The sequence below is a fragment of the Cololabis saira genome, chromosome 23 (genome assembly GCF_033807715.1).
Source record: "Cololabis saira isolate AMF1-May2022 chromosome 23, fColSai1.1, whole genome shotgun sequence".
Lineage (NCBI taxonomy): Eukaryota > Metazoa > Chordata > Actinopteri > Beloniformes > Belonidae > Cololabis > Cololabis saira.
Genome location: NC_084609.1, coordinates 18118655 through 18143141, shown reverse-complemented (window position 1 = coordinate 18143141; position 24487 = coordinate 18118655). Strand labels below are relative to the sequence as shown.

The 24487-nt window shown below is 40.8% G+C and overlaps 1 protein-coding gene across 3 annotated transcripts; it reads left to right on the top strand.

The window, feature by feature from the left end:
• Window positions 1-1494: 1494 nt before the first annotated feature.
• On the top strand, window positions 1495-23065 carry zgc:113263 (uncharacterized protein LOC503753 homolog). Of its 3 annotated transcripts, XM_061714554.1 has the most exons (26): window positions 1495-1625; window positions 1752-1847; window positions 4373-4575; window positions 5897-6001; window positions 6121-6216; window positions 7658-7768; window positions 10365-10488; window positions 10667-11129; window positions 11524-11547; window positions 11646-11707; window positions 11792-12038; window positions 12166-12350; window positions 13194-13416; window positions 13512-13654; window positions 14523-14623; window positions 14808-14965; window positions 15060-15205; window positions 16665-16917; window positions 17011-17126; window positions 17215-17449; window positions 17534-17673; window positions 18572-18821; window positions 19811-19941; window positions 20058-20301; window positions 20396-20502; window positions 22325-23065. In XM_061714554.1, exons 2-26 carry the CDS (start codon window positions 1808-1810, stop codon window positions 22330-22332), a joined length of 3915 nt encoding a protein of 1304 aa, XP_061570538.1. In that variant the 5' UTR covers window positions 1495-1625; window positions 1752-1807; the 3' UTR covers window positions 22333-23065. The 3 variants fall into 3 exon arrangements, with proteins under 3 accessions (XP_061570538.1, XP_061570539.1, XP_061570540.1); XM_061714555.1 differs by lacking the exon at window positions 11524-11547 and having other exon boundaries at window positions 1502-1847; XM_061714556.1 differs by lacking the exons at window positions 1495-1625; window positions 1752-1847; window positions 4373-4575 and adding an exon at window positions 5605-5625.
• Window positions 23066-24487: the final 1422 nt, after the last annotated feature.

Here is a 24487-nt window from a genome sequence, read left to right as displayed (position 1 = left end):
TCAAGGTTATGGGGAGTTATGAGATATGTGTGGATGAAAAAAAAAAGTTGTTTTAGCTCCATGATACTAAAATATGTATTTCAATCCATCAGGAATGAAGATCATTTTTTATTGATGGTCTTAAATTGGATATTGGTTAGTTTTTTTTTTTTTTTTTTTAAATAAATAAACTACTTCAGTACTTTAATAGTTTTGTTTTCTTCTTTGTTGAACACAATAAAACAACATAGAACAGTAACTAAACATCTTCTCGTAAGGATGATAGTATACTTAGTAGACTTAATATGAGATGCTGTCAAATATAGAGCTATATAGAAAAACAATTAACTATATATTGAAATAAACAATATACAAACAGGGGTTTTTATAAAGTGCAAACTATAAAAGTATCACAGTATTTAAAATCAGGCAAACAAAAGTGGCAAAAAGAGGCGCAAAGACTGATGCATGCATCAAAAAAGCAGAAAATAATTTATATCGTCACAAATCTTTTTAGCCATTTTGTTGGAGTCTATTTTTCTTAGGGGTGAGAAGAATAATTTAAAATCATTTAAAAACCAATCAAAGGAGGGTTTGCTATTCCTCCACTTACTACAATGAATATGATATTTACCCATGAGAATAACTATATGTATTATGTCAGATACATTCGACTTCAAGTTATACAGGTATATGGAAGCGGAAATGGGTTAACGAGGAGTGTGAGAAACAAATAAAATAGGGAAAAATGGCATATTATACTTGCTTAAGATAAGTTTAGATATTTATGTGGATATTTATGTAGTATATATTATATGTTGAGAGGGATAGTTATAATTATGTAATATATGTTATTTATATATTGGGTATGTAGCACATATATACTTATATGGATAATTATGTAATAATAGGCATGTTTACGTAGTATTTATATAGATTACATTTATATGGATATTGTGTAGATATAATATAGCAATAATGCAAATTCATAGAGTTATAAAGGGGTAGGAACTAGGAAAAAGTGTTTACTTCTTCCTACTCCTTTTTTTCGAACACATGTGAATATGAAGATGTACATGTTTATTTTTTTTTTTTTTTTACTTTCATTTTTGATATACATGTTCGAAATAAAAATGCATTCATTAATTCATTCATGCATGCATGCATGCATTCATTCATTCATTCATTCATGCATTCTTTCTTTCATTCATTCATTCATTCATTCATTCATTCATTCATTCATTCATTCATTCATTCATTCATTCATTCATTCATTCATTCATTCATTCAAGTTATCTATATAAAAAAAAATATGAGAGATATCAAAGACTGGTATGTCCTCTATTTCTAATTAGTAACCAGTTTCTTAATTGTAACTTTAGCAGTTTTTGTGAGCATCATGACTTTATTTGTCCTTGTTCTTCCTCTCCAGCATGCAGGTTTTCCTGCAGCAGGCGCCCCCTGGCGGCCGGGCCGGGGAAGCGCCTGGTCGATCCGGTCTTCGTCAACCAACCAGGAAAGAGGGCTTGCCGTGATCTGGACTGAGGCGGATGAGACCAGAAACCTTTGTTCTGTCTCCCTTTTCCAGTGCGAGCAGAAACCCTGCGAGCCCGTCCATGCGTCCTGCAACACCGCACGCAGATTTTGTGCGTTGACGATCGCATGTGGTTTGTTTGTAGTTATTATTAAAAAATAGGAGAGTTTAAGGTAATAAGGTTTTGCACAGGTCTATATATCTTCTCCTCTTTTTTTTTTCTTTTTCGTCCTGGTAGCTTCAACTCGAGGGCGACATCTGGCCATATTTGATTTTTCCTCTGTCAGCCGCTCAATGGAAATTAAACACGGAACTGAAAGTGGAAGCGAGCGAGGTGCGTGTATCCTCATAAAAACAATATGGGTGTTTTTATGATCCCGGATCTTTGTGCTGCAGATGGTGATCCTGCGACTTTAACAGCGATGACGGAAACCCAGCGCTTTTGTTCTCCATTCAAGCCTGAATTATGGTTCTGCGTTAAATCGACGCAGAGCCTACGCCGTAGGGTTACGGCGAAGGCTACGGCGTAGGGTACGCGGCGACGCGCAACGTACTACGGCGTAGGTTCTGCGTCGATTTAACGCGGGACCATAAATCAGCCTTAATACTCCTGCAGAGCCTCTGCAACTTGATGGTCAACGATAGAAAGTGGTGGCTGCTGTTTTTGTTTTTTTGTGTTTTGTTTGTTTCTCCATCACTCCGTTGGTCCAGGCAGCTTTTTTTGGCTGAATATTTGTGCCATATGGGTTCATAGCGGATGGGGACATTTGCAGGTTTATTAGTCCCTGCTGCATCTGTCAGATGTGAGGCCTGTGGTTTAGAGATCAGCTATAACTCATGTGGTGAGTGTGATGGATGCTGGTGTCGGTGCACCTAAGAGCAGGGCTGTCATCTCATTATTTTACGCAGCGCTTACACTACTGGTCCACTTATGCATCCTGAGCTGCTGACAGATTTTTCAGCTGTCAGGACAGGAGGATGTTTTGGAGTCAGCCTGCTTGCAAAAGTGATAAATTGTATGTAACTCAAAAACAAAAACTGCAAATAAAAAACAGAGGCATTCCTGCACTTGTAGAGGGGATATATCTGTGGATGCATTTCACTGAAATCATGCAAAAAAAAAAGAAGCTCCTGGTGAATATTACTCCAGTTTATGAACCAGAGTGTTTTAAATACATTATAATCTGAGCCATTTACCCCACCAAAACAAACACATAAAGCAATTTTAGTACAGATAAGAGCGATACTGATAACATTCATTGATATGATATCAGAATGAGGATGCTGGTCCTAAAAAAATGTAATTTAAGTTTAGGCCTTTTAAGTTTTAACTTTTGCTGAAATTTGGTTTTAGTGGATAGTTTGTAAAATTGTCAGAGTATAGTTTTACGTTGTGATGTTTACACTGTTTTCCTTACAGAAAGTTGCCTTTCAGCGGTCAGTTTATGACCTCAAGTGTAATAATTAGATAAGGATGTGTGTTTTCTTCTGTGGGGATAAACGTAAGGATACAGCTATCATAGTTAACTTGCTAGATCCAGTTTTTGGTTTTGGACCTGCTGATTCCACATTTGATTTTCTCCTCAAGAGCTGCAGGGTTTAGTTTCCATCAGAGATGCACCAGTTTCAGTGATTGTTGCAGATTCCTGGTACTGATTTTCATGAAGGTCTGGCCTGCTGGTACTGATTTTGGCCGATGTCAGTTTTTCCTCTTTAGATTTACGACCAGCTGTGTTTGTTAACTTGATCAACAGTGAAAGAGAGCAGAGGCTGCAGGCTGTGTGCTTTACTGGGTTTATTTTTAGCCTTTATATTTGTTTCTCTCCCAAATGCCTTGGTTTTTGTTTCTCCACAAGTTTTTTTTTGTTTGTTGCCTAACAGGTTGTACAAATTACTCAAATTGCTTTCCTGTATTTGTAGTTTGAAACTTCTACAACATCCTCCTCAGTGACTCACGGTTTGTTTACTCGTGGAAAAAGATTAGGGATTTCTTGATGAATTTACTTGCAGCTAAATTGGTTAAATAAATGAAACCAAACATTTCAAGGAGTTTCATTTGATGTATTTTACCTAACATAAAAAAGAAAACAGATTTTGGATGATTTGAGGTACCAATGTTAGCCAATCCCAGTCAGGGCCAGTCACACCAGTTTCTGATCACTGGAACATTGGAGAAGTATTATCCGCTTTGTCTCGTGTATTTTGGGTTGATGTGATTTATGAAACCCCTGATCTCGATGACAGGAAATAGCAGATCATCCTGTGTGGGGAACTCCATCATTTGCATTGATGATATGCAAACTCGTAGCTGCGTCTTATTAGCTTGTGTTGTCACCTTCGAGCCTTAAAAGCTGCACAACACTGATCATGTTTCCAGGTAATACAGAGTACTAGCTATAAATATTCTGTCCTCACAGTGGAGAAACTCCCACATCAGAAACATGCTCACCTGAACAATGAATGGAAAGTGAATTATTTTGCACCAGTTTGCCACAGCAGAATACTCCTGCTCTTGCATGCTTGTCCGTGTGGTGCACACATATCTCTTGCCCTTCAGGATCTCTTGGGATGTTGCACCAGGACCTTGGTTACAGATCCTCTGGGTCTCTGGGTTTGGTGTTTCTCCTCCTGTAATGCTGTTTTGGTAAAGACCAAACCAGCCTCACGATGTGTTTGTTTAAAGTTGATTACTTAGAAATGTAATGATTTGCTGTCTTAATTGGCCCCCACTTGATTTATTGTCAGCGTGTGGGTAGTGTTGACATTTCTGTCTAGCTGATGAGTTGAAATAGCTGCGTGAAATGCGGATGCACTTTTATGTCCACTTCATGATTTTCCTTCTCCTCTCCCACACTTCAGGTTATGATCTTCCGAAGCGTCATCTGCGGCTCCTCGCCCCACCCCTGCAGCTTCTGTCAGCTGCAGTGTGGCAGGTTGTGCAGCAGGGACTTGTGGATCACTATGGGAGGCTGGAGGAGTTTGTTACCATGGTGACAGAGCTGGTCCCCGAGCTGATGAGCTACAGTCAGAGGGCTCAGCTCATCCTAGGACTCAGGGCCAGGGTCAGGCACATTTATATACTCCCACACTCATTTATGATGTTATTTTTAGGTGTACGTTCAGCTGAGTTGCTCAAGTACTAATTTAGATTTTTTGATGTTTTCAGACATTATGTTCCACACGAGCATCACAAGCATTAATAACAATTCTGCAGTGGTTCAACACACTTTTCTCTCCAACAGTTATTAAACCTCTAAGAATTCATCTGTTTCTTAGAACCGTACATCCTTACATATTTGCCACTAAAACCTCTCATAGTGACCGTTTCCATCTGTGAATAGAGATCTATGAACATGCCCACATCTCCCCCTGTCAACCTTTTTTGGGGGTAAATTCAGCTATAAACGTGTGAACAAGAGAAAAAAAGTATCAAAAAGAGGGAGCTAAAGTATTCAAGGCCACGTATTAGTGGGAGTGTCAGGACAGTTGTGGATTCGCTTTGTATCACTTTCAACATCATCAAACTTTCACATAGTTCTCATTTCTTTCTTGTATTGTAGCTCATTAAAGACTAAATGTTACGTGTTTTTAAACCCTCATGGGTTGAGAACAAGATTCATGGCCGAGTGATGAGAGAGCAACTGCTTTAGTGAAGGGATTTTAAATGAGAGCATGAGAGAGAAAAAAATAATGACTTTAATTTCCAACTCGACCAACGTGGGTCCTTGTATCTGCTGTTTTTCTTAGGTAAATGGTTAGAACTGACTTTGTTATTAGTTTAGTGGCAAAACGCAGCTAGTTTTAACTCACAAGCTGTCCAAAAGATCCAAAAGATAAACTCTGCATCCTTTATGGCGTTTTTTCAAAGCCACAAGCTGAACAGTTTGTCAGTCGTTCAAGTTGCTCAATATAATCACATATTTTTGCTGGAGTCTCAACTTGTTGTAGAACGTGCGATGGGACTCTCCTGCCTCTGAATAACCTCTCCTTTTCTGTCATAGCTTGAGATGTTTTTGGTAGTACACAAATGAGCTCCAGTGTCTGATTTCATGGTATCAGATCCATAAAGAGAACTCATCAGGTCTTCCATCTTCTCAGTGACTTAGATTCAGGTACTTAGGTTCTTCTGATTCCTCCACCGAGCCTTTGTTAACATCTCCCTTTAGCTTCTAATTTCACAAGTTGCTCATAACTGTCAATCTTCTATGTAAAACATGCGAGTTGCTCAGCCAGGCCTGTGCTGACTGGAACTGGTACAGAAGTCTGCAACCACATAGTTGATAGCTGATTTTGCTCATCTTATCTCTTGCAAATGGATCTCCTTTATTTGTTTTTGTAGGAGGACTTTCAAATGTGATGTATCTGCATTTTGTGTGTAATTAGTTGGTGCTGGAGCTGTGTCGAGGGGAGCACCCGGTGGACATGCAGACCATTCAGCCACATCTGGACAGAATAAAAGCTCCTGTCAGCACGGTCAAGGATCACCATGTGAGCTAAGCGTTGCTAAGAAACAGACATCTGCTCCTCTCTGCTTTCATCAATCTGATTCCAGTTGGTGAGGTGTCATGTCAGAATGCTTACCATCTTTTTTTCTCTTTTCATGGCAGGTAACTATCAACCAGGTGGAAGAGTCTGAAGTGAACTTTGTGGAGCTGGTCCATTCACTGCTGGAGGATCCCACAGAGAGGAAATATTTTTTCCAGGTAAAAAGGGCACTTTGGTGCTTCTTCGTACAAAAGTTGAATAGCGGTTGGGTCAAAGAGATATCACTGTCCTCTCCTCTGGGTTTTTTGTTGTCAATTTCAGCACTCGTGTGAAAGGTGAAGCTTTCATTTTGACCACTTGCAGCAGTTATAATATCTATATATGTTTGCACTCACATCAAAGGGATGTGATAGGATTCATTACAGTCTTTGGTGGAAGTCTCATCTCGTACGACTGACTCATCCATCATTTAATATCATACCGGGCTGCTTTTACTGAAGTAAACGACTGCAGCAAGTTCTGAATAACAAACCTGCTTTTCAAAGCATATTTTCACCTATAATTGCAGGAAAATTCATCATAAATTCATAATAATTCATCATAAAAAGCCACATATTGGGAAAACAATCACTTTTTCTTTGCTGTGGAGCTGATGTGTTAGACTCAGAGCGCCTTGCGTCCGGTTTGCAACAGCACTCAAAGACAGTTGCATAACAAAACTATATATGTAGACGTAAATGGGTCCCACAATGCATCTTGATGTCCGTACTTGCACTACGGTGGCCTCTGCCTGCTGGATGTCGGTACCTCAATACCTTAAGGTGCTTCCTTAAAGGTTTTTTTATGGTTGAGATGTGGATTGGATACAAAATATCCATGAATGTGTTTTTTGTTTGTTTAACTATGAACTACATAAGAAAAGTAGATGAAAAATGCGATATCAGAAAAGGAAGACATTAACGTTACCTGGTACACTAGTTTAACATTAGAAACGTGATTCCAAGAATAAAATTCTTGTTTGATTGTTATCAGTTCACAAGGTAGATTGAAGTATCGGGAGTGGCAGTTTTATTGTGGAAGAGCCCCGGCGTACTAAAGCACTCGCAGGAAGAAAATGTAACACATTTCAGTCTGGTTAGTGTTACCTATGCCTTTTGTTCTGACAGCTGGCTGTAAATTGGGCTTTGCATCTTTTAAACCTGTAATCAGCCCATCTTTGTGGCGTCTGGGAAGAGGAGACCAGCTCCAGGTCTCTGCCGAACTTAGCAAGAAACCGTGCGTCTGTCACTTTTTGAGGAATCCTGTGATGGAAACCTTCCTTGCCTGGGTGTCCTTGCCGGGTTTGTTTATTCTAGTAGTACCTAACATAAACGATAGAAGATGTTCCTGGGTTCAGCTTAAGTTCTCCGTCTGCTTCTTATCTGGAAGAGAGGTCGAGCTGTAAATGGGAAGGAGGGGGAAGAGCCGGTGTTGCATGTGTTGCTGCTGATATCACAGGGATTGTAGCAGCAGGGTCTTCATTTCACCCTTTTACCAGGTAGCAAAGTGCTGAGTAACACAGCAGCGCCGACAGTCGCAGTGAAAACTCTGCAGTCACAATCTACAACCACAAACTTGTTTTACACTTCTCTTTTAACCTGCTCCTTTTGCCGCACGCAGGAAATCTTCCCTGTTTATTTTGGCCCCAAGTATGATGAAGCACTGGAGATGCTGGTGTGGGAGTTCATATCACGACTGGAGGAGCTGCTGCCTGTTCCAGACTTCACCCAGGTATGCTGATAATGTGTGCTACATTCATTTATGGTCATACATTTTAGTTATAGCCACCTCTATCAAGGACACAGTACATATGATACAAATAAGCAATGAATCCGTAACATTGAGTGACATAGCACTAGGCCTGTGTTGAAAAGACCGATTTTAAATCGATTCTCATTAATTCCTAAAAATCGATTCATATGTCTAAAGATCGATTTAAATGTTTGTTTTTTTTTTCCATCATTACATTACAACTTTTGGTACTTTTTTGTTTATGCCCAAAAAAGGAATATTTTGTTGGACACGAGAATAACTGGTGCCATGTTTTTGCCTTTAAATATGTTTAAAGGTGTGAAAACATTAAAGTTTTCAGTTATAATTGCATAAATTGTCTATATTTCTTTGCTTTATATACTGTCTTGGGGTTACATTTGCATAAATGTTAAAAACCAAATTCTCATAAATGGGGAAAAAAATAAAAGCGATTTCTTTCGTCCTCTGTTTGCTGCCCTGGATCTGTTTGATAATTCTGACCCACAATGTTTCTGAAAGCAGTTCTATCAGCATTCTGGGAGCTGATTGGTCCTTACAGCATCATTAGCTGCAATACTTGCTGTTGAATCTCAATATAATACTAGTATTCATATGTTGCATAACTAGACAGTCATATAATTCATGCAACAGCTGAAAAAACAGTTTTATTAACAGTAACCCAAATCAATATCGGATCGAATCAAAGCGTGATAATCGATTCTGAATCTTAAGAATCGGAATCGATTCGATTTTTGATATTTGAATCGATCCCCAGCCCTACATAGCACAACATAAACAAAACCATAATATATAAAATCAGACAACTGTAGTCAGGGAGAGAAAGCGGTCTGAAAAGAGTGGAAGGAAATAGATATTTCTGATATTTGATATTTTTAAGTCCCAGAGCCGGGGAGCAGAGCAGCTGAGAGCTGTGCTCCCCGTGGTGGAGAGACGGGCGCTGGGGTCAGTCAGGTGGGTGGAGGAGGAGAACCGGGGGGCAGGGGAGGGGGTGGCCACGTGAAGCAGGTCCGATAAGGAGGGGCAAGGTCATGGATGGCCTTGAATGTTAACAGGAGGATTTTGAATTTGATGCAGAGCTGGTAGGACGGGGGTGGTGTGATGGATGAGTGGAGGGAGGGGGTTCTGGTGAATACACTGGCAGCTAAATTCTGAACCAGTGGAAGTTTATGGAGGGATTTGTGAGTGAAGTCAAAGACCATCGAGTTGCAGTAATCCAGACAAGAAGCGACGACGCTGTGAGCAAGGATAACAGGGACGGGGTGGTTAATGTTACACAGGTGGAAGTGTGCAGACCGGGTGATGTTTTTAAAGGGGACCTATTATGAAAAACACGTTTTCTCTTGCTTTAACATATATAAAGTGGTCTCCCCTCAGCCTGCCAACTCAGAGAAGGAGGAAAGAAACTAATTCTGCAGTGTCTGTACAGCCGCCCGGATGATCCGTCCAGTTTGATGTGGATCTACGAGCCGATCAGATTCTGCTCCCGTCGTTACGTAACGATGGGAGCGATGCGTGAAACCACGCCCAAAACTAACTCTGGCCGGAACAACAACAAAAACAACTCCGCCGATCTCAGCCAATCAGCACAGAGCCTCATTATCATAGCCTCCCCGCCCACTCAGAATAACTCATAGATAATCAGGTTAGAGACTGGGATGCTAGAGACATTCCTCAGAGGCTGAATTTCTAATTTATTTAGCAAAAACAATCAAAAGCTTGTTTTTAAGACATTCAAGGCCTGTTTAAAATAGGTATTAGATGCCATAATAGGTCACCTTTAATGCAGGATTTGAAGGAATAAGTACTATTGAGGATCACACCCCGACTCTCAACCTGCTGGGAAGGGGAAACAGAACAGGTGTCCACAAGAGAAAAACCGTCAGTGTTGGATCGTGCTGATTTTGTACCAATGAGGAGAATCATCGCTTTGTCACCTTTTAGTTTTTGGAAGTTTGACGAAAACCAAGACTTGATTTCTGATGTGCAATCGGTTAGAGAAGAGGGTGGGAGGTCGAAAGTGGATTAGCTGGTGAGGTACAGCTGGTCGTTATCTGTGTAGCGGTGGAAGTTGATCATATATTTGCTAAAAAATATTGCCAAGGGAAAGGAGGTCGTGATGGAAGAAGAGGTTGTCCAGGGATCAGCATCTGCCAGCTGCTTGTTCTGTGCCGTGGAGGAAACCGGGCTGGAACTGTTCACACAGGTTGCTGTGAGATACAGTACAGACCAAAGGTTTGGACAAACTTCCCCATTTGTTTGAATGAGAAACTGTGTCCGAACTTTTGGTCTGTACTGTACGTGGGCGTGAAGTTGAATAGCTACTTGTTTCTCAGGTGAACGGTAGATCAGAAATGGGACGTAGGTTAAGTAGTTTAAGCAGGATGTGACAATTTCAAGTAGTTCAAATGACGACATGAGGGTCTTTCTCTTTCCACTTGGTTTCTCTTTGGTCCCGTTTTCATTTACGGGCACCTAAAATGCCTATTTTCAGCAGGAGAAGATCATTTAGCATCGTTAGAATTGTAAAGGATTGTGACTGGATCTCTCTCTTCAGTTGGCAGATTTGCTCAGCGGTGATTCGTCATTCCTGGACGACTGTTTACAATCCTATTTCCCGCCAGACGACATGAAGGCTGTTCTTGAACACCACAGAAGTGCCGGCCATTTTGAGGAGAAAGGTACTGTTGTTGACATTTGCCGTCAACGCTTTTTTGGGGTTTTTTTGGCTCCTACGTGTCCCAAATCTCCTAAATTATGAATCAAATCTTTGCCACTGTTTCTAAACAAAGGTTTGGGTTTTGTACATGTTTAGCTGTTCTTTTTATATTTTTAATAGTCATTTCCTCTCGACTGTAGATCCCCGGTTATTGCCAATGGATGATTGCATCCTGTCCTCCCTGTCCCTGCCTCCTGGGACCAAACCCAGCTTAGAAATCCTCTCCAGCTCCCTTACTCTCCCAGACGCTACCCTCCCAGACCATAAAGCACTTCTCGGTGCTCCCGCCGGCGCGGGCGGCCTGGAGAGGCATGTCAAGAGGAGCTCTGACACGCTCAGGCAGAGACAGAGGGAGATGAAGGACTTGGCCAGTTGGCAGCTGCTAAGAGGCGGAACCCGTTCCCAGGAGCGAAAAGCGCAAAACTTAACAGGTCCGTGTGACGAAACGATAGACCTCACGATGTCTAATGAGAACGTGGGGTCGGACTCAGAGGCCAGCGAGAGCAACCAAAGCTTGAGGGCGGCTCACAGTCGGAGGAAAAGGAAGCTGAGCGGAGGCGTGGACGTTCCTGCAAAGCTGCCCATGGAGGCGTCGGCGTTCTTGTAAGATGAGCAGAAAATGTTTTGTTCATTTGTTCCCCACCCCAAAGACGTAGAAGAATGATTTCATCTTCCTCCGAGGGCTTGGGCTCATTTGTGTCCTCATGTTTTATTCATCCATATCATGCACAGTTTAGTCCTGCAGGGGACTGACATGAAATTTGCTGCAAACGTTCATATCCCCCATCACAGGGATAACATTTCTGTTGCTTTTCATTTACAAACTTGATCAAATCTGAATTTTAATTGCTTTATTATTTTTGGTTGATAAGCAAGTGTCATTCTGTCTCTCCATTTAACACACCCAAACCCCCGTCCGTGTCCTGTGGCTTTAAATGAGTGTAACGTTGACTCTTTTCTTCCCCATCCACATCATGTTCACCATAAAAACGCTAAGAGCTGATGTTGACATAAGCTTCAGGTCATTGCATTTTCATTTGTCACTGCATCCCAACATTTTTATGAAGGAAAGGGTCTGGAGGTGGACATCTTATCAATGTTAGCTTTCCAACTCTGCAGGGATTCCTGCGATGACAATTCAGGTGAATCTCCCCTGATCTCCATATGGGGAGAATATACAGGTTTGTGCAGTTTATATCAGCTGATATTTTGGTCGTAGCCGTCTCTATTTGCAGCTTTACCCAACTCTCTGTGTCTAATTTCAGACTCTCAGGAAAGCTCGTTTCCAGTTTTAATGGACCCAAAAGTTCCCTGGTCCGAAGAGGAAACGCTCTACCTGCTTGATGTCTGGGGTAAAGACTCTGTGCAGCGGGCTCTGAAGGGCTGCCTGAAAAACCGCCACATATTCACGCAGATTGCACAGAAGATGGCAGAGAGGGGCTACATCAGGACAGTGGAGCAGTGCCAGACTAGGATCAAGCGGCTGAAGAAAAGCTTCCGCCAGAGTAATAAGTAAGCAAGACATAAAACGGTCTTCTTACCGTTTTTTTGACATTTTAATGATAACTCTCAAATGCAAGTAAAACGGAAGAGAAGAACAAAATGTATGTTTTCTGTCTTTCTTGTCGTCTACCACCAGAGGGAACTCGAACTCGAGGTCTGAGAATAAGTGCTACGTAAAACTGGACAAGATTCTCTCCTCTAAGGCTCCCTCTGCCGTTCCCGAGTTCACCTACAAAGTGGACGAAGTCATCGACGAAGACGAGTCCCAGGACGGGGACGAGGACCTGCAGTTCGTCAGCCAAACCGGCCAGCTGGAAATTGGTAAAAAAAAAAAAAAAAACAGAAGAAAATGCACCCAATAACTTTGTTAAACCACAAATTTTCATTTAATTTAACTTAATTTATTCCATTCATGGTATATATTCTTAATAATGTTGTACAAAATTCCATGAAGTACACATTATCACCATGAAAGAAAAGGAGCAGGAAGAAGAAAAAGTATGATACCTGCCCCTCTCTGTTAATACAATTACATTGACTTACTGAACACCAATCTATCTATACATATATAAACAAGAAAACAAACAAAAATACCACTCTTCTATCTATTTTTTTCTCTTATCTCCTTCTTCTTTTTTGTAGGCACTTATTTTTTCTTTTTTAAACATTTTCTTAAGCTGATACAAACTTGTGCAACTTTTCAGTTCCTTGCTTTGTCCATGCCATAATTCTACACCTGTAACAGAAATACACATTTATTTTATGTTTAGCCTTGCAAAAGTATGTTTGAAATCAAGTTTAAGTCTGTTGTCCTCATCCTCCAATCTGAACAAATTTTGTAACTGTTCTGGTAACGATCTATTTTTTGCTTTAAACATTATTTTTAAAGTTTGAAGTTCAACTATATCCGCCATTTTCAACAAACCTGCCGAAATAAATAATCTGTTTGATGGTTCTCTGATGCCTACCCTGTGAATGAATTCAAATCCAGTTCAGGAATCCCGATCACACTGAGGATAAACCATGATAATGCATGTATGGAAAAATCATTATATAGTCAATTAAAAACCTTAGACGACACAGGTTTGCCATTATGGTGCACATTAGATCTCCCGGCAGATGAATGTTCCTCACAAAAAAGTGCGGTCTGTATTTTTATTTAAGGAACTAGGAGTGTGCCGTGGACCGACCTGGAGACCATGGCCCTCATCAGCATTTGGGGCGCCGACAAGATGCAGCAGGAGCTGAGAGGGATGCACCGAACCGGACACATCTTCTCCATCATATCCAACAAACTGGCCGCCCAGGGCTTCTCCCGAACACCGGAGCAGTGCCAGACCAGGCTCAAGAGACTGAAATCCGGCTTCAGGCAGTGCTACCACAACAAGTAAGTGTACTTACACTTGGAGGGATGGAAAAGAAAAAATGTGGGATTCTCCCAAATATTTATGCGCTCACTTTTCTCTTCTCCTTACATTGAAGCCTGAAAGGACTGGAGCAAGTCAGGTGCAAGTTTTACAATGAGCTGGGAAGGATTTTGGTGAAGAACTTCCAGCCGGTGGTGGATGAAGTAGCGGGGGAGGCGGAGGACAGTGACTTCCCTTCCTACAGTAACCAGGACATGGGTACGGTTTCATAACTTTCAGTCTTGTGAGACGTGCAGGACTTTAAAGCCATCAGGATTGTGGATTTGAAGAAATCTTGTTTAAGGCAACACACGTTGATACGCTAAACAATTCACATACAAACTCAAATCAAAGTTCTTTACAAACTGCAGACGATGAAGTCCACAGAAAATACATTTAATCAAGTTTATGTAATGTCTCGTTTTGATTCAAGGCCTCTCGGGTTTGCAGTGGGTCTTGTATATTTACATAGATTGTTATTGCCTTCATGTGGCTGTTAAAAGTGATAGAAATTGAGTTTTTAACAGCGATTTGATGTCCTTTTGAGTCAATCTCAATCCCAGTACTCTTTACACCTTAGCCGTGATGTTATTTATCTGAAGGGAATTGTGTGATAACTCGTTTGTCAAGTATAAGAAATATAACTCTTCATTATTATGAACAGAGAAGCAACAATTTATTGGCCATTTCAGATTTTTTTTTTCTAAAGGTAGCCAGATTCAAAATCTTTTTCTTTTTTTTGTAACTATTAATTACATTTAATACAAGTGTTAAAAAAAAGCAACTTACACAGCTTTTACATTGAACTCAAACTGCATTTGGGCACATAAAGAGGAGGGATAGTAGTGGATGCACTGGTGCAAGGATGCTGGCGACTGAAATTAAGAAAAGGGGGGGGAGACCAAAGAGGAGATTGGTGGAAGGGAATAAAGATCTGCAGTTGGTTAAAATGGAAGTGGTGATGTATGTATGATGGCGTTTCTGTGGGGGAAAACTGAGAAAGATTTGCTGAAAGATGACGTAGAAATTGAAGAGGTGTGGAAATTAATTATGTATGTTAATGTTTATGCTTTACAATTGTTCTCAGGTGCCTCGGAGTCTGCTGTTGGAGCTCAGGAGGACCGCAAAAAAGTGCCGTGGTCCGACAAAGAGACCATCATCCTACTAGAGATCTGGGGAGACACACAGGTAACGGCACATATCTCCACTTTAGTCAAACCTTTACCTATGTAAAGTGAGTATTTCCCACTTTAAACCTTAAAAATGGCAACAATAATGGCGTTAAGACCAGGCATCCCTTTCACTTTACATAAAAAAATCATTATGATAAGCTTATTGTAAATATTTTTACCCATGACCTTGAATTTCATAGGTGCAGCACTGCCTGAGACGCTACCCACACAACGGTCACATCTTCACAGAGATATCAGAGAAGCTCGGGGCTCACGGCTACTCCCGCACCACCGAGCAGTGCCACACCAGGATCAAACGCCTGAAGGCAAACTATCGCCAGTGTAAGGAAAACATGAGGTAAGGAAAAAAAGAAAAAAGTCCCCGTGTTTACTGTAAATTCTGTATCACCTGTCCTGTTGTGTGAGAAACTAACTGCCTTTAATGCTCGTAGCTCCTCTGGTGTCGATCGAGTCGACTTTAAATTCTACGACCTGCTGGAGCAAATTCTGGAGAAGCAGCCGTCAACATCGTCCACCGTTATAACAGACTCCATTGAAATATCAGAGGACTCCAATGGAGAATCGCTGTCTGAAAAAGGTGAAATATTTTCTACCTGTCCTTCTAAGAGTTGTCTCCATCAGGGGGAAACAATGCCACCAATAACCCTCATTTTTTCACTCTGCTTCTCTTCATCTCAGAAGTTTATGTATTTATTTATTGATGGGAGCGGGTGCTGGTCACGGCCGTGAGGCAGTCCATTCGCCCTGAGGTTCAGTCGCACCGCTTGTGGCTATCTATGTTGCAACCCAATTCTAAATAATTTAAACAGGCCAGTAGCATCACAATGGGAGTGCAATATGCCCCCGGCCATGTGGCAATGTTTACAGTGGTTCACATCTTGGTTCAAACTCACCAGGATTGTATTTTAACTGTTTCAATGGGGTTTTGTTTTTTTTGTTTTTTTTAGTATCCTTACATTCATTTGGTGGTTTTTTAAGCGCATTTCTGCATATGGCACCGTAAATCCCTTACTAAAGTCCTTTAAAATCTGCACCTTAGTGTTTTATTTATTTTATTTTATTTAGTTGTTCTTTAAGCAGCAAGGTCCCTTTGAGATCACAGATCTCTTTGTCAGCGACAGCTCATCCCACAGACACAAGACTGTTACAATTAAAACATTATACACTGTTGATTGGTGTATCCTGTGGAAATTTGACAATTTATGGTTTAACGTTTGGTTTATGTGTAGTATTTATGCCTGGACATGCTGATGAAAAATCCTAACGTGTAGGAATGCAATTGTGTGCATAGATGTGCTCTATGTAGCAATTCCACCTCTGCTCACACGGGGGAAGCCGATAGCACAAGGTTTAGGTGTCAGCCCCTCATGTGAGGCAGAAAGAAGTCCACTTCTAGAAGGACCAAGTGCTATTACAAGATCTGCCGGACCGTCCTCACTCATTCAAGAGTTATTGGCACAGTTACGCTGGATTCACACCGCTGACTCCATAGACTTTAATTGTTGTGACATCATCCATCCCTGAAATTAATTGTGGGTTCCATCCGTTGCATCGATAGAGTAGGTTCCCATCAAAATTTGGGTGATTTTGAACTTTTCCTGCACCATGAAGTCAAAGATTCAACAATACTAAATCAAAGCAAGGGGGTTGTTTTTGTAGCAGGCAAGAAAAATGTAATGGGTTATCGTTGGTAAGTGGTAAAGGGACTTTAAAACAAATCCTTGAAACTTTATCTGAACAAAATCATAATATTGTGAAAAATGGGGGCCAGTATGATCGGCACTCTGCAGAATCTCAATAAAGTTAGCCAAGATGGTCACAGTGAAGTTACCGGTATAGTCACGCCAGAATCTTTGTGGTAAAACTGAACGTTATTAAGAGTTTCTTTGTTGCTTTGCACAAAAGAGATGTACTGTGTAAATCCTTCTGAAAACAACTGAGATTAGAGACATAAGTTAGTCGATATGTGCTGTGAAGAAGTCCATTTATACCTGAACCAGTGGAGTGTTGACACTGAGGTGTTGTGTCTCTGTAAGATGGAGAGGTCGGCGTATCCGCAGAGAAGGGAGCAACCAGTTCGTGGTTAGACGAGGAAACCCTCGGGCTCATCGATATCTGGGGCGAAGAAGACGTTCAGAAGGCGCTGAGGGGTTTCCTCCACAACGGGCACGTTTATGCTGAGATCTCGGAGAGAATGCAGGACCTCGGCTTCTCGAAATCCCCAGATCAGTGCCGCTGGAAGGTCAAGTCGCTGAGGACCAACTTTCGACTGTGCTACGACAAGAAGAAGTGAGATCAGCCTCTCTTTCTTTGATTCTCTTTTCAGTCCACTATAAATTACGTACAACGCCTCCATGCTCCTTTTTTTTTTCTTCTTTCTAGATCAGGAAGGAAAGCAGATTACAAGTTCTACAACCAGCTGGAACAAATACTGGGACAGGAGGCAGTTTCCATGGACGAGTACGATGAACGAGAAGAGCAACCCGAACAGGAGCCAGGTACATTCGGCGAGTTTTCACACGTTGTTGCAGCTATGAGATCAGAAAATAATCCTCTATCTTTGGCCTTGGCTGTGTCTGCCTGCAGAAGTTGCAGATGTTGTGAACACACCGTGGACAGAAGAGGAGACGGTTGCTCTCATCGAGGTGTGGGCTGCTGATGATGTGCAGCACAGCCTGAAGTGCTCCGTCCGCAACGGGCACGTGTACGCGGTGATAGCAGAGAAGATGGCCGCCGTCGGCTACCTGAAGTCAGTAGAGCAGTGCCAGACCAGGATCAAAAGGCTCAAGAAGACGTATAGGCGATACTGTAACAGCCGGAGGTAAATAAAGGGGAACAGTCATTTATTATTTGAGGGATTTCAGTCTGCTGTTTTCCCCACTGACTGTGGATTTGTGTTTTCCAGAAATGGAGGTCGGCCATCAGTTTTCCGATACTTTAACCTTCTTGCCCCGGTGCTGGGGGATAAGGCAGTAATCCCTGACGTGGACATTACTGCAGCTGATGCCACCGTAGAGCCTCTCATGGACAGTGATTCGGTCTTATGTAAGTTTATGCATCACAGTGTTCATAAAAATGTATCATGTGAAAAACCCTTTCCATAAAAGCTGAGGTTTTTTTGTTTTTTTTTATAAGCTACAAAAACTTAAATCTGTTATCTGATCAACAAACAGAACTGCACAGGAAATAATTTCCAGTTTTCAAGAACAAAAATTAAAAAATGTAAACAAAGGAAACAGAAAAATTTAATACAAAATACAAATATTTTATTCTAGAAGATTCTACATTAAGCAGATAAATTGGAGACACGTGTGTCAGCGTTTCACATTAAAGGTGCATCCACTATTGAGGCTCGCTATTTTATGTACAGTACAACTCCATCAGAGAATATTTAGAAATAAAGATTATGAACTTATATACAATTGTGAAAAATTTGGGGCATTTGGGGAAACCTCGGTGCGTTGAAGCCAGAAATGTGACCTGACAAAGGCAAAGATAAAAACAGTTCATCTCATCTCGGAGGAACAGAAAGACGGTGAACATTTGTTCCGTCCATGATCAGTTGATGGTTCATGTTTCAGCTGCCTCTTGGGAAAGATTGATGAAGGGTTCTGCGAAACAAAGATGCAGGAGACCATCCAGGCTGCTGTCAGTGACGGGGGTTTATGATAGTTGCTTCGGGGTGTACATCAGGAAGTCCATTCATTTCAATGGGAAATTACAAAATCTCTGACATAGTAGTATTTTCCATAACTTTATTTGCCTCACTTGCACTGAAAAAACTAATGCGATGGATTCTGGAGAGAACATGAATAAGTAGCAGAGTTATGGAAAACAAACTTCTCTGTTGTTTGACTATGTAGTGAAATTGTACAAGACTGGGAATTTATAAGATTTCCTAGAGTGAGACCCGATGATTAAACTCCTGTTTTGCGTTTTTCAGTCGAGCAGCCTTCCACCAGCCATCCCCTGACTGACATGAGCAGGAAAACGCCCTGGTCGGACCTGGAGACCCGCACCCTGCTGGAGATCTGGGGGGAAGACAACGTCCAGCTCACCCTGAGGGGCTGCCTGAAGAACCGCCACGTGTTTGAGTACATCTCGGAGAAGATGGGCGACCACGGGTTCATACGGACCACGGAGCAGTGCTACACGCGCATCAAACGCCTCAAATACGGCTTCGTCCACGAAAAGTCAGTGATGACAGCAGCTCTGGTTTATTCTCGCCTGACTCATCATTTATATAATTTGTGTTGTTTTCAATTTAAACATTTACTCATAAAGAAATTAGTAAAGATCTTGGAGTGTAAGGTTTTAATTGCCTTTGACATTTCTAATCATTGTCCCTCAGCTTTTCTTTTTTTTTTTTTTTACATGAGCAGTTTCTTCAGTCTGAAAGTCTAGTTTTGATATTTTACCCATAAAGCATCAGTTTAACGTGATTTGTGTTAATTGCATGTGACAAATACACACTGAAAAAAATAAATCTAGGCGCATGTAAATATAACATATCTAAATCTGTGATATTAACAATTAAAAATGAAGTTTGTTGCTTTACATCTAGTTTTGAACTTAATCTGCATTTGTTCAAAAAACAAGACATTGTGCATTTTTTCCTTAACAAGCAGTATTTTATGTAATCCCAGGCAATCTTTTCATTTACACACAAACAACAAGCAATGATCTTGTTGTATTTACTTTTCCTTTAACTATTTTAAACTATTGGGCAGATTGACCAACGTTTAGATGAAACATGCTTTATTTGTTTTATGTAGAACACCACAGTAAAAAATATCTTGCTTGATCTACTTTAAAAAAAATGAAGGCAACTTTTTTGCATGAGATTTTTATGTAGATCAAGAAAGACTAGTCTTTGTATAAACTACTTAATTTTTAGTATGTACAAAATTCATTTGCAAGTAAAGTCAACAAAATTTTTGCAAGTAAAGTCAACTTAATTTTTTATAAAGTAAACTTAACACGAACTTAACTTAACAAAGACTAGTCTTTCTTGATCTACATAATAATCTCATGCAAAAAGTTGGCTTATTTTTTTTAACTAGATCAAGTACAATATTTGTATCAGTGGTAAAAATAGTTTTTTGTTACAGTACACTTTTACCAACTCTAAAGAGCAAAACAAGGGTTAACTGGTTTCATCCGCCCCTTTGATCAAATCCAGGGAGGAATTTAAATTCTTCAATGAGATGGACAGTATCTTCAGGAAGGAGCTGAAACTGCACGGCTCGGTCGTAGACTCAGCCATCACCGATGAAGTTGATGACTCGGAGCCCGAAGGGGGTCAAGTGAAAGGTGAAACTAAACGCAACGCAACAAGTACAATCCCAGCAGCATGGAGGATTCCTCTGAACGGTGCAAAGAAGGATGCTATTAGCACACATGGCTCTTAAAACATTCCATCTCTGCAGGTACCCAGTTTACACCCGACGGCTCCAAGATGGCTTGGAGCGACGACGAGACCGAGGCCCTCCTGGACATTTGGGGCAGCGAGGACATCCAGGAGAACATGAAGGGCGGCACTAAGAACAAACACCTCTACATCCAGATCTCTCAGGTCATGACCAGCCAGGGCTATCCCCGCACTCCTGAACAGTGTCAGTCCAGGATAAAACGGCTGAGGGCCAATTTCAGACAGTTCCTAGAAGGCAGACAGTAAGCACGCTTGTTCAGATCTCATAATCACACAGTTACATTTTTACTTGAATTGATTCCTAATACGTTTTGAAATCCTGTGACTTGTTCTCAGAGGAGAGAAGCAGGAGTGCAAGTTCTTTGACCAACTGGTGCAGGTTTTTGGCAACAAGTACAACATGAACCCTGATTCCCTGCCTGATGACACAAATGAAGCCATCGGTAAGATCCACGTCTATGATACTCCCCTGGTTTGGTTTTACACAGCAGCTTTAAAAACGTCATGATGCTTGTGAAAAAGTGAGGACAGGTTAACTTAATTGTCACACTGATGTAAATTGCAAGTGTCTTGTTTTAAATTTCGGTTACAGTAATTTCTGCTTCACATAATGATGTAATACAGGGGTCGGCAACCAAAAATGTTGAAAGAGCCATATTGGACCAAAAACACAAAAAACCAATATGTCTGGAGCCGCAAAAAATGAAAAGTCTTGTATAAGCCTTGGAATGAAGGCAATTGGCGAATGTCGAGAAAAAAGTCGAAATCTCGAGAAAAAAGTTCAAATGTCGATAAAAAAGTTTGAATGTCGAGAAAAAAGTCAATGTTGAGAAAAAAGTCGAAATGTTGAGAAAAAAGTCGAAATGTCGAGGAAATAGTAAAAATTTCGAGGAAATAGTCAAAATTTTGAGAAAAAAGTTGAAATGTCGAGATTAATGTTGTAGTACAATTTCGAGAAAAAAGTCGAAATGTCGAGATTAAAAAGGAAAGTAAAAAGGAAGAAAAAAAACAGAAAAAAGGAAAAAAAAAGGTCAAACATTTTTGAAAAAGCTCCAGGAGCCACTAGAGCGGCGCTAAAGAGCCGCATGCGGCTCTAGAGCCGCGGGTTGCCGACCCCTGATGTAATAGATTGGTTCCAATAAATGACCGTGCCATTACTCACGCATCCCTTTTTGCAAATTGTGAAATTAAAACAACGCAGTTGTTTCTTCTCTGCTCCAAACTTTGTTCATTTTCAGACTGAGTTGCTTAGCAAAAGTAATAAATACTTGCCAGTATTTACAACAAACACAATGATTCAGACCAGAGAAAAACAACCTAACACATGTGTTTTTTTTATTTTTGTTTTGTTGACATCTCAATTTAAGAAGAAAATTAACTTAATCGTGGTAGTTCTCAGTTTTAGGCGAATGCCCCCTCAGACGAACAACAACATATAACCGAGCCATTGTTTATCTAAGCCAGATAAAAATGTGTGTAATAGTGAATACTTGCTTTACTGCCATCGTTAAGTTTAAGAGTCGCAGCTGGGTGCCGCTGATTAACTGATCATCGGCAGGTGTGCAGAGCTCTATAAAAGGAAATATTTGGGCTGCAGGATTCAGGTATGTGTTCAGATAATGCCAAAAGGGAAAGACAGAAGCAGTGGTTTCAGAGGAGTCATTCTTTTGCTGCTCGTGCACAAACAATTTGGAGTTCAGCGTTCTGCAGTGAGGAGGATTTTTGGGACGTTGAAAACATTCGAGACATTTGCCAACAATCTTCCCAAGAGTGGATGTCCAAACAAATTTACACCAGGGTCAGTCTTTGCAATTCTCAGAAAAATAGGAAGAAAAAAACGGCATGTTAAATATTAAAATCTGTGACGGCTAAACAAGTCCAGTCTACTTGGCAGATTTAGCACGAAAAGCCTCTTCTCTCTACAAAGAACAGGAGCTTGGAACACTAAATCTGAATGTTTGTGGTGCTTATGTACATATTTTATGTTTATATAGTTATTATATGTGTTAGTAGCTCTTGTGCTTTTAACTGCAGGGCACTATTGAAAAAGAGATTTCAAATCTCCAGGGTCTCGTTCTCTGGTCAGGGGTAATAAATAAAACCACCAGACTTCTGGAGCACTGTCCTAATAATAAGGATCACTATTGCCAGGTTTTTTTTATTGTAGTTTGGGGAATAAAGAAATGGTACTAAGCTCTGCTCATGACAATAGATTCCTGTTTTGGTGCAAAACAAACTGTTTAACATAAAGTTTGATGTTTCCAGACTCCTGAAATGGTCCATCTCCGAGGTGACGCAGCAGCCGCAGATGAACAACCAAGAACCAAGACATTAATGCTGTGATATTTGATGTTTTAACTGTTTACCCAAGCTCACTGTATATACTTCAAATACTTTTACATTCTTCAGACACAAAGATCTTCTTTGGGCTGAAATCTAGTGTGTGTGTGTAAGTGTTCAGTGTGTTTGTGTGTGTCCCTCAACCAGAGTGTCTCATGATTAGTAATTACAGAGCCACGATACAGGATGCTCAGGACCTGAGGGGCAAAAATGAGTGGAAGTCACGCAAAACGCTGTGTTCCTCCACAAGAACGTGTTTTTCTAGGGATTTCTTTTTTTTTACTTGAACTTTAAAAGAGTGAAACAAAGTACACGCAAGTAGAAATACAGGCAAGCCTTCTACTACTGTAACCACGAGGTCACCTTTTGGTCTTAATTTGTGTCTTGCTTGTTAAATCTGACATGTTTGCACTTGTTTGAAAGATTGAAAACTGTGTGTTGAAAGGTGAATTATTTAATTCTCATCATGTACTGTGCGTTAACCTTGTCCAAAACTGTGTTTCAGCTCAAACCTTGAGTTGGCTTTATTTAAATTTTCTGTGTATGTATTCCAAGTTTTACCATTTTCTTTAAGCGTGTTACACTTCCAACTTTATCAAAGTACAGTTGTGCCACAAACATATCGCTTTTTCTTTTTGATATCCATTAAATGAAACCTGGAAATGAGTGATTGCAGATTTATTTCTGATATCTTGTGCAAAACGGGTTCCCATACTTGTGCAGTTAAAGGTAGGATATGCAATTTTATGCATAGTTTTTGTCACATTCAGTGAATATTTCATCACCAACTGTCTTCATAACCCCCACCCCTCCAACCATAACAAAAATGGGTTCAGCCGATCCCCTACAGGGGGAGAGTTCATGCCTGTCCACATGGATGGGTACAGGTGGAGAGATCAGGGAGAGTTCCTGCTCGTCATGGCTTCATACTAGCGTTTAAAGGCTTAAAATCCTGAAAATGATTGAATATTTACTAGTTTCGACTAGAACTGAGGTGGTTTAAGAGATTCATGCTGAAAAAAATAACTAAGTATGATGATTTTATTGCATTTTTTTTCTATTCATCTAATGAATCATCATCATCTTGGCATGTTGACGGTTTTGGACAGTTCAAGGTTGTATTGTTCCTTTCTCTCCACTATTGGCGGTAAAACAATCGGATGCCTGAACGGATTCCTGCTCCTTGGCCTGGACCTCCTTGGCCTGGAGCTCTTCAGTGGAGCGGTGGGGAGTTCAGGCAGCTTGAGGGGTCCTTTCAGCTGTGCGGTGGAACAGATGCTTTCACCTTTGCGTGCTAATGAGCAGGATTTGGTCTGAGTTGTGTGCTGAATAGGGGGCAGGCGTCGAGGAGGCCTGCGCTGTTTTAGTACACTGACTCCCTTCTGAGTGCTGTCACTGCGATGTGGTAGGACAACTGCATGAGAATTGGAAGAAAAAAGTCAGATAAACAAACATACAAATATAGTTTTAAGAACTCTTGTTAACAAATCTCACCTGTAGGCAGTTTCTCAAAGGTACAGAGGTCCTGCTGTGCATGCTTTGAGCCCAACCAGAGTGCTGGGCGATTGGGCAACAGTTTCATCGGCTGCATGGAACCTTTTTCAGGTGGCAATGGGGGAAAGTGAGTAAAAGTGGCTTTACCTCCAACTTTCTGCTTCTTTTAATCAATGCAGGGGTTTAAACAAGGACAGAAAAAGAAAGTAGTCAGGGACACCTTGTCAGATTAATCAGTTACGATACTATCAATCACAAGAATATAACTGCATTATGTAACACAAGTTAGGATCAGTTTAGTCTTACTTTAGTGTTGACTTCATGTTTTGTCATCATCCGGCCATTCCCGATTCTTGGCAGGGTGAATCCACGTTCACCAGGATTAGATTCATGTGAAGTCAGGTGGTCGTGCACCTGAGATGTATCACAAAGCAAAAAAAAAAACATAAATCGCCTGTAGTTCAGCCTCCTTCTGAAGCAGCAATGCTTGCAAATAAAAAGGAAGCAGCTCAAATATAAAATTAAATTAATGCAAAAACCTTTTTGTTTGACATCACGTCACATCCGCCGATCTTCTCCAGTTCACCACCAGTT

Coding starts and splice junctions, on each gene's coding strand:
- zgc:113263 (XM_061714554.1), top strand. CDS start 1,808: ATGGAAATTAAACACGGAACTGAAAGTGGAAGCGAGCGAG. Junction 12,039..12,165: donor AGCTTCCGCCAGAGTAATAA/GTAAGCAAGACA, acceptor GTCTACCACCAG/AGGGAACTCGAACTCGAGGT. Junction 17,450..17,533: donor CGATACTGTAACAGCCGGAG/GTAAATAAAGGG, acceptor TGTGTTTTCCAG/AAATGGAGGTCGGCCATCAG.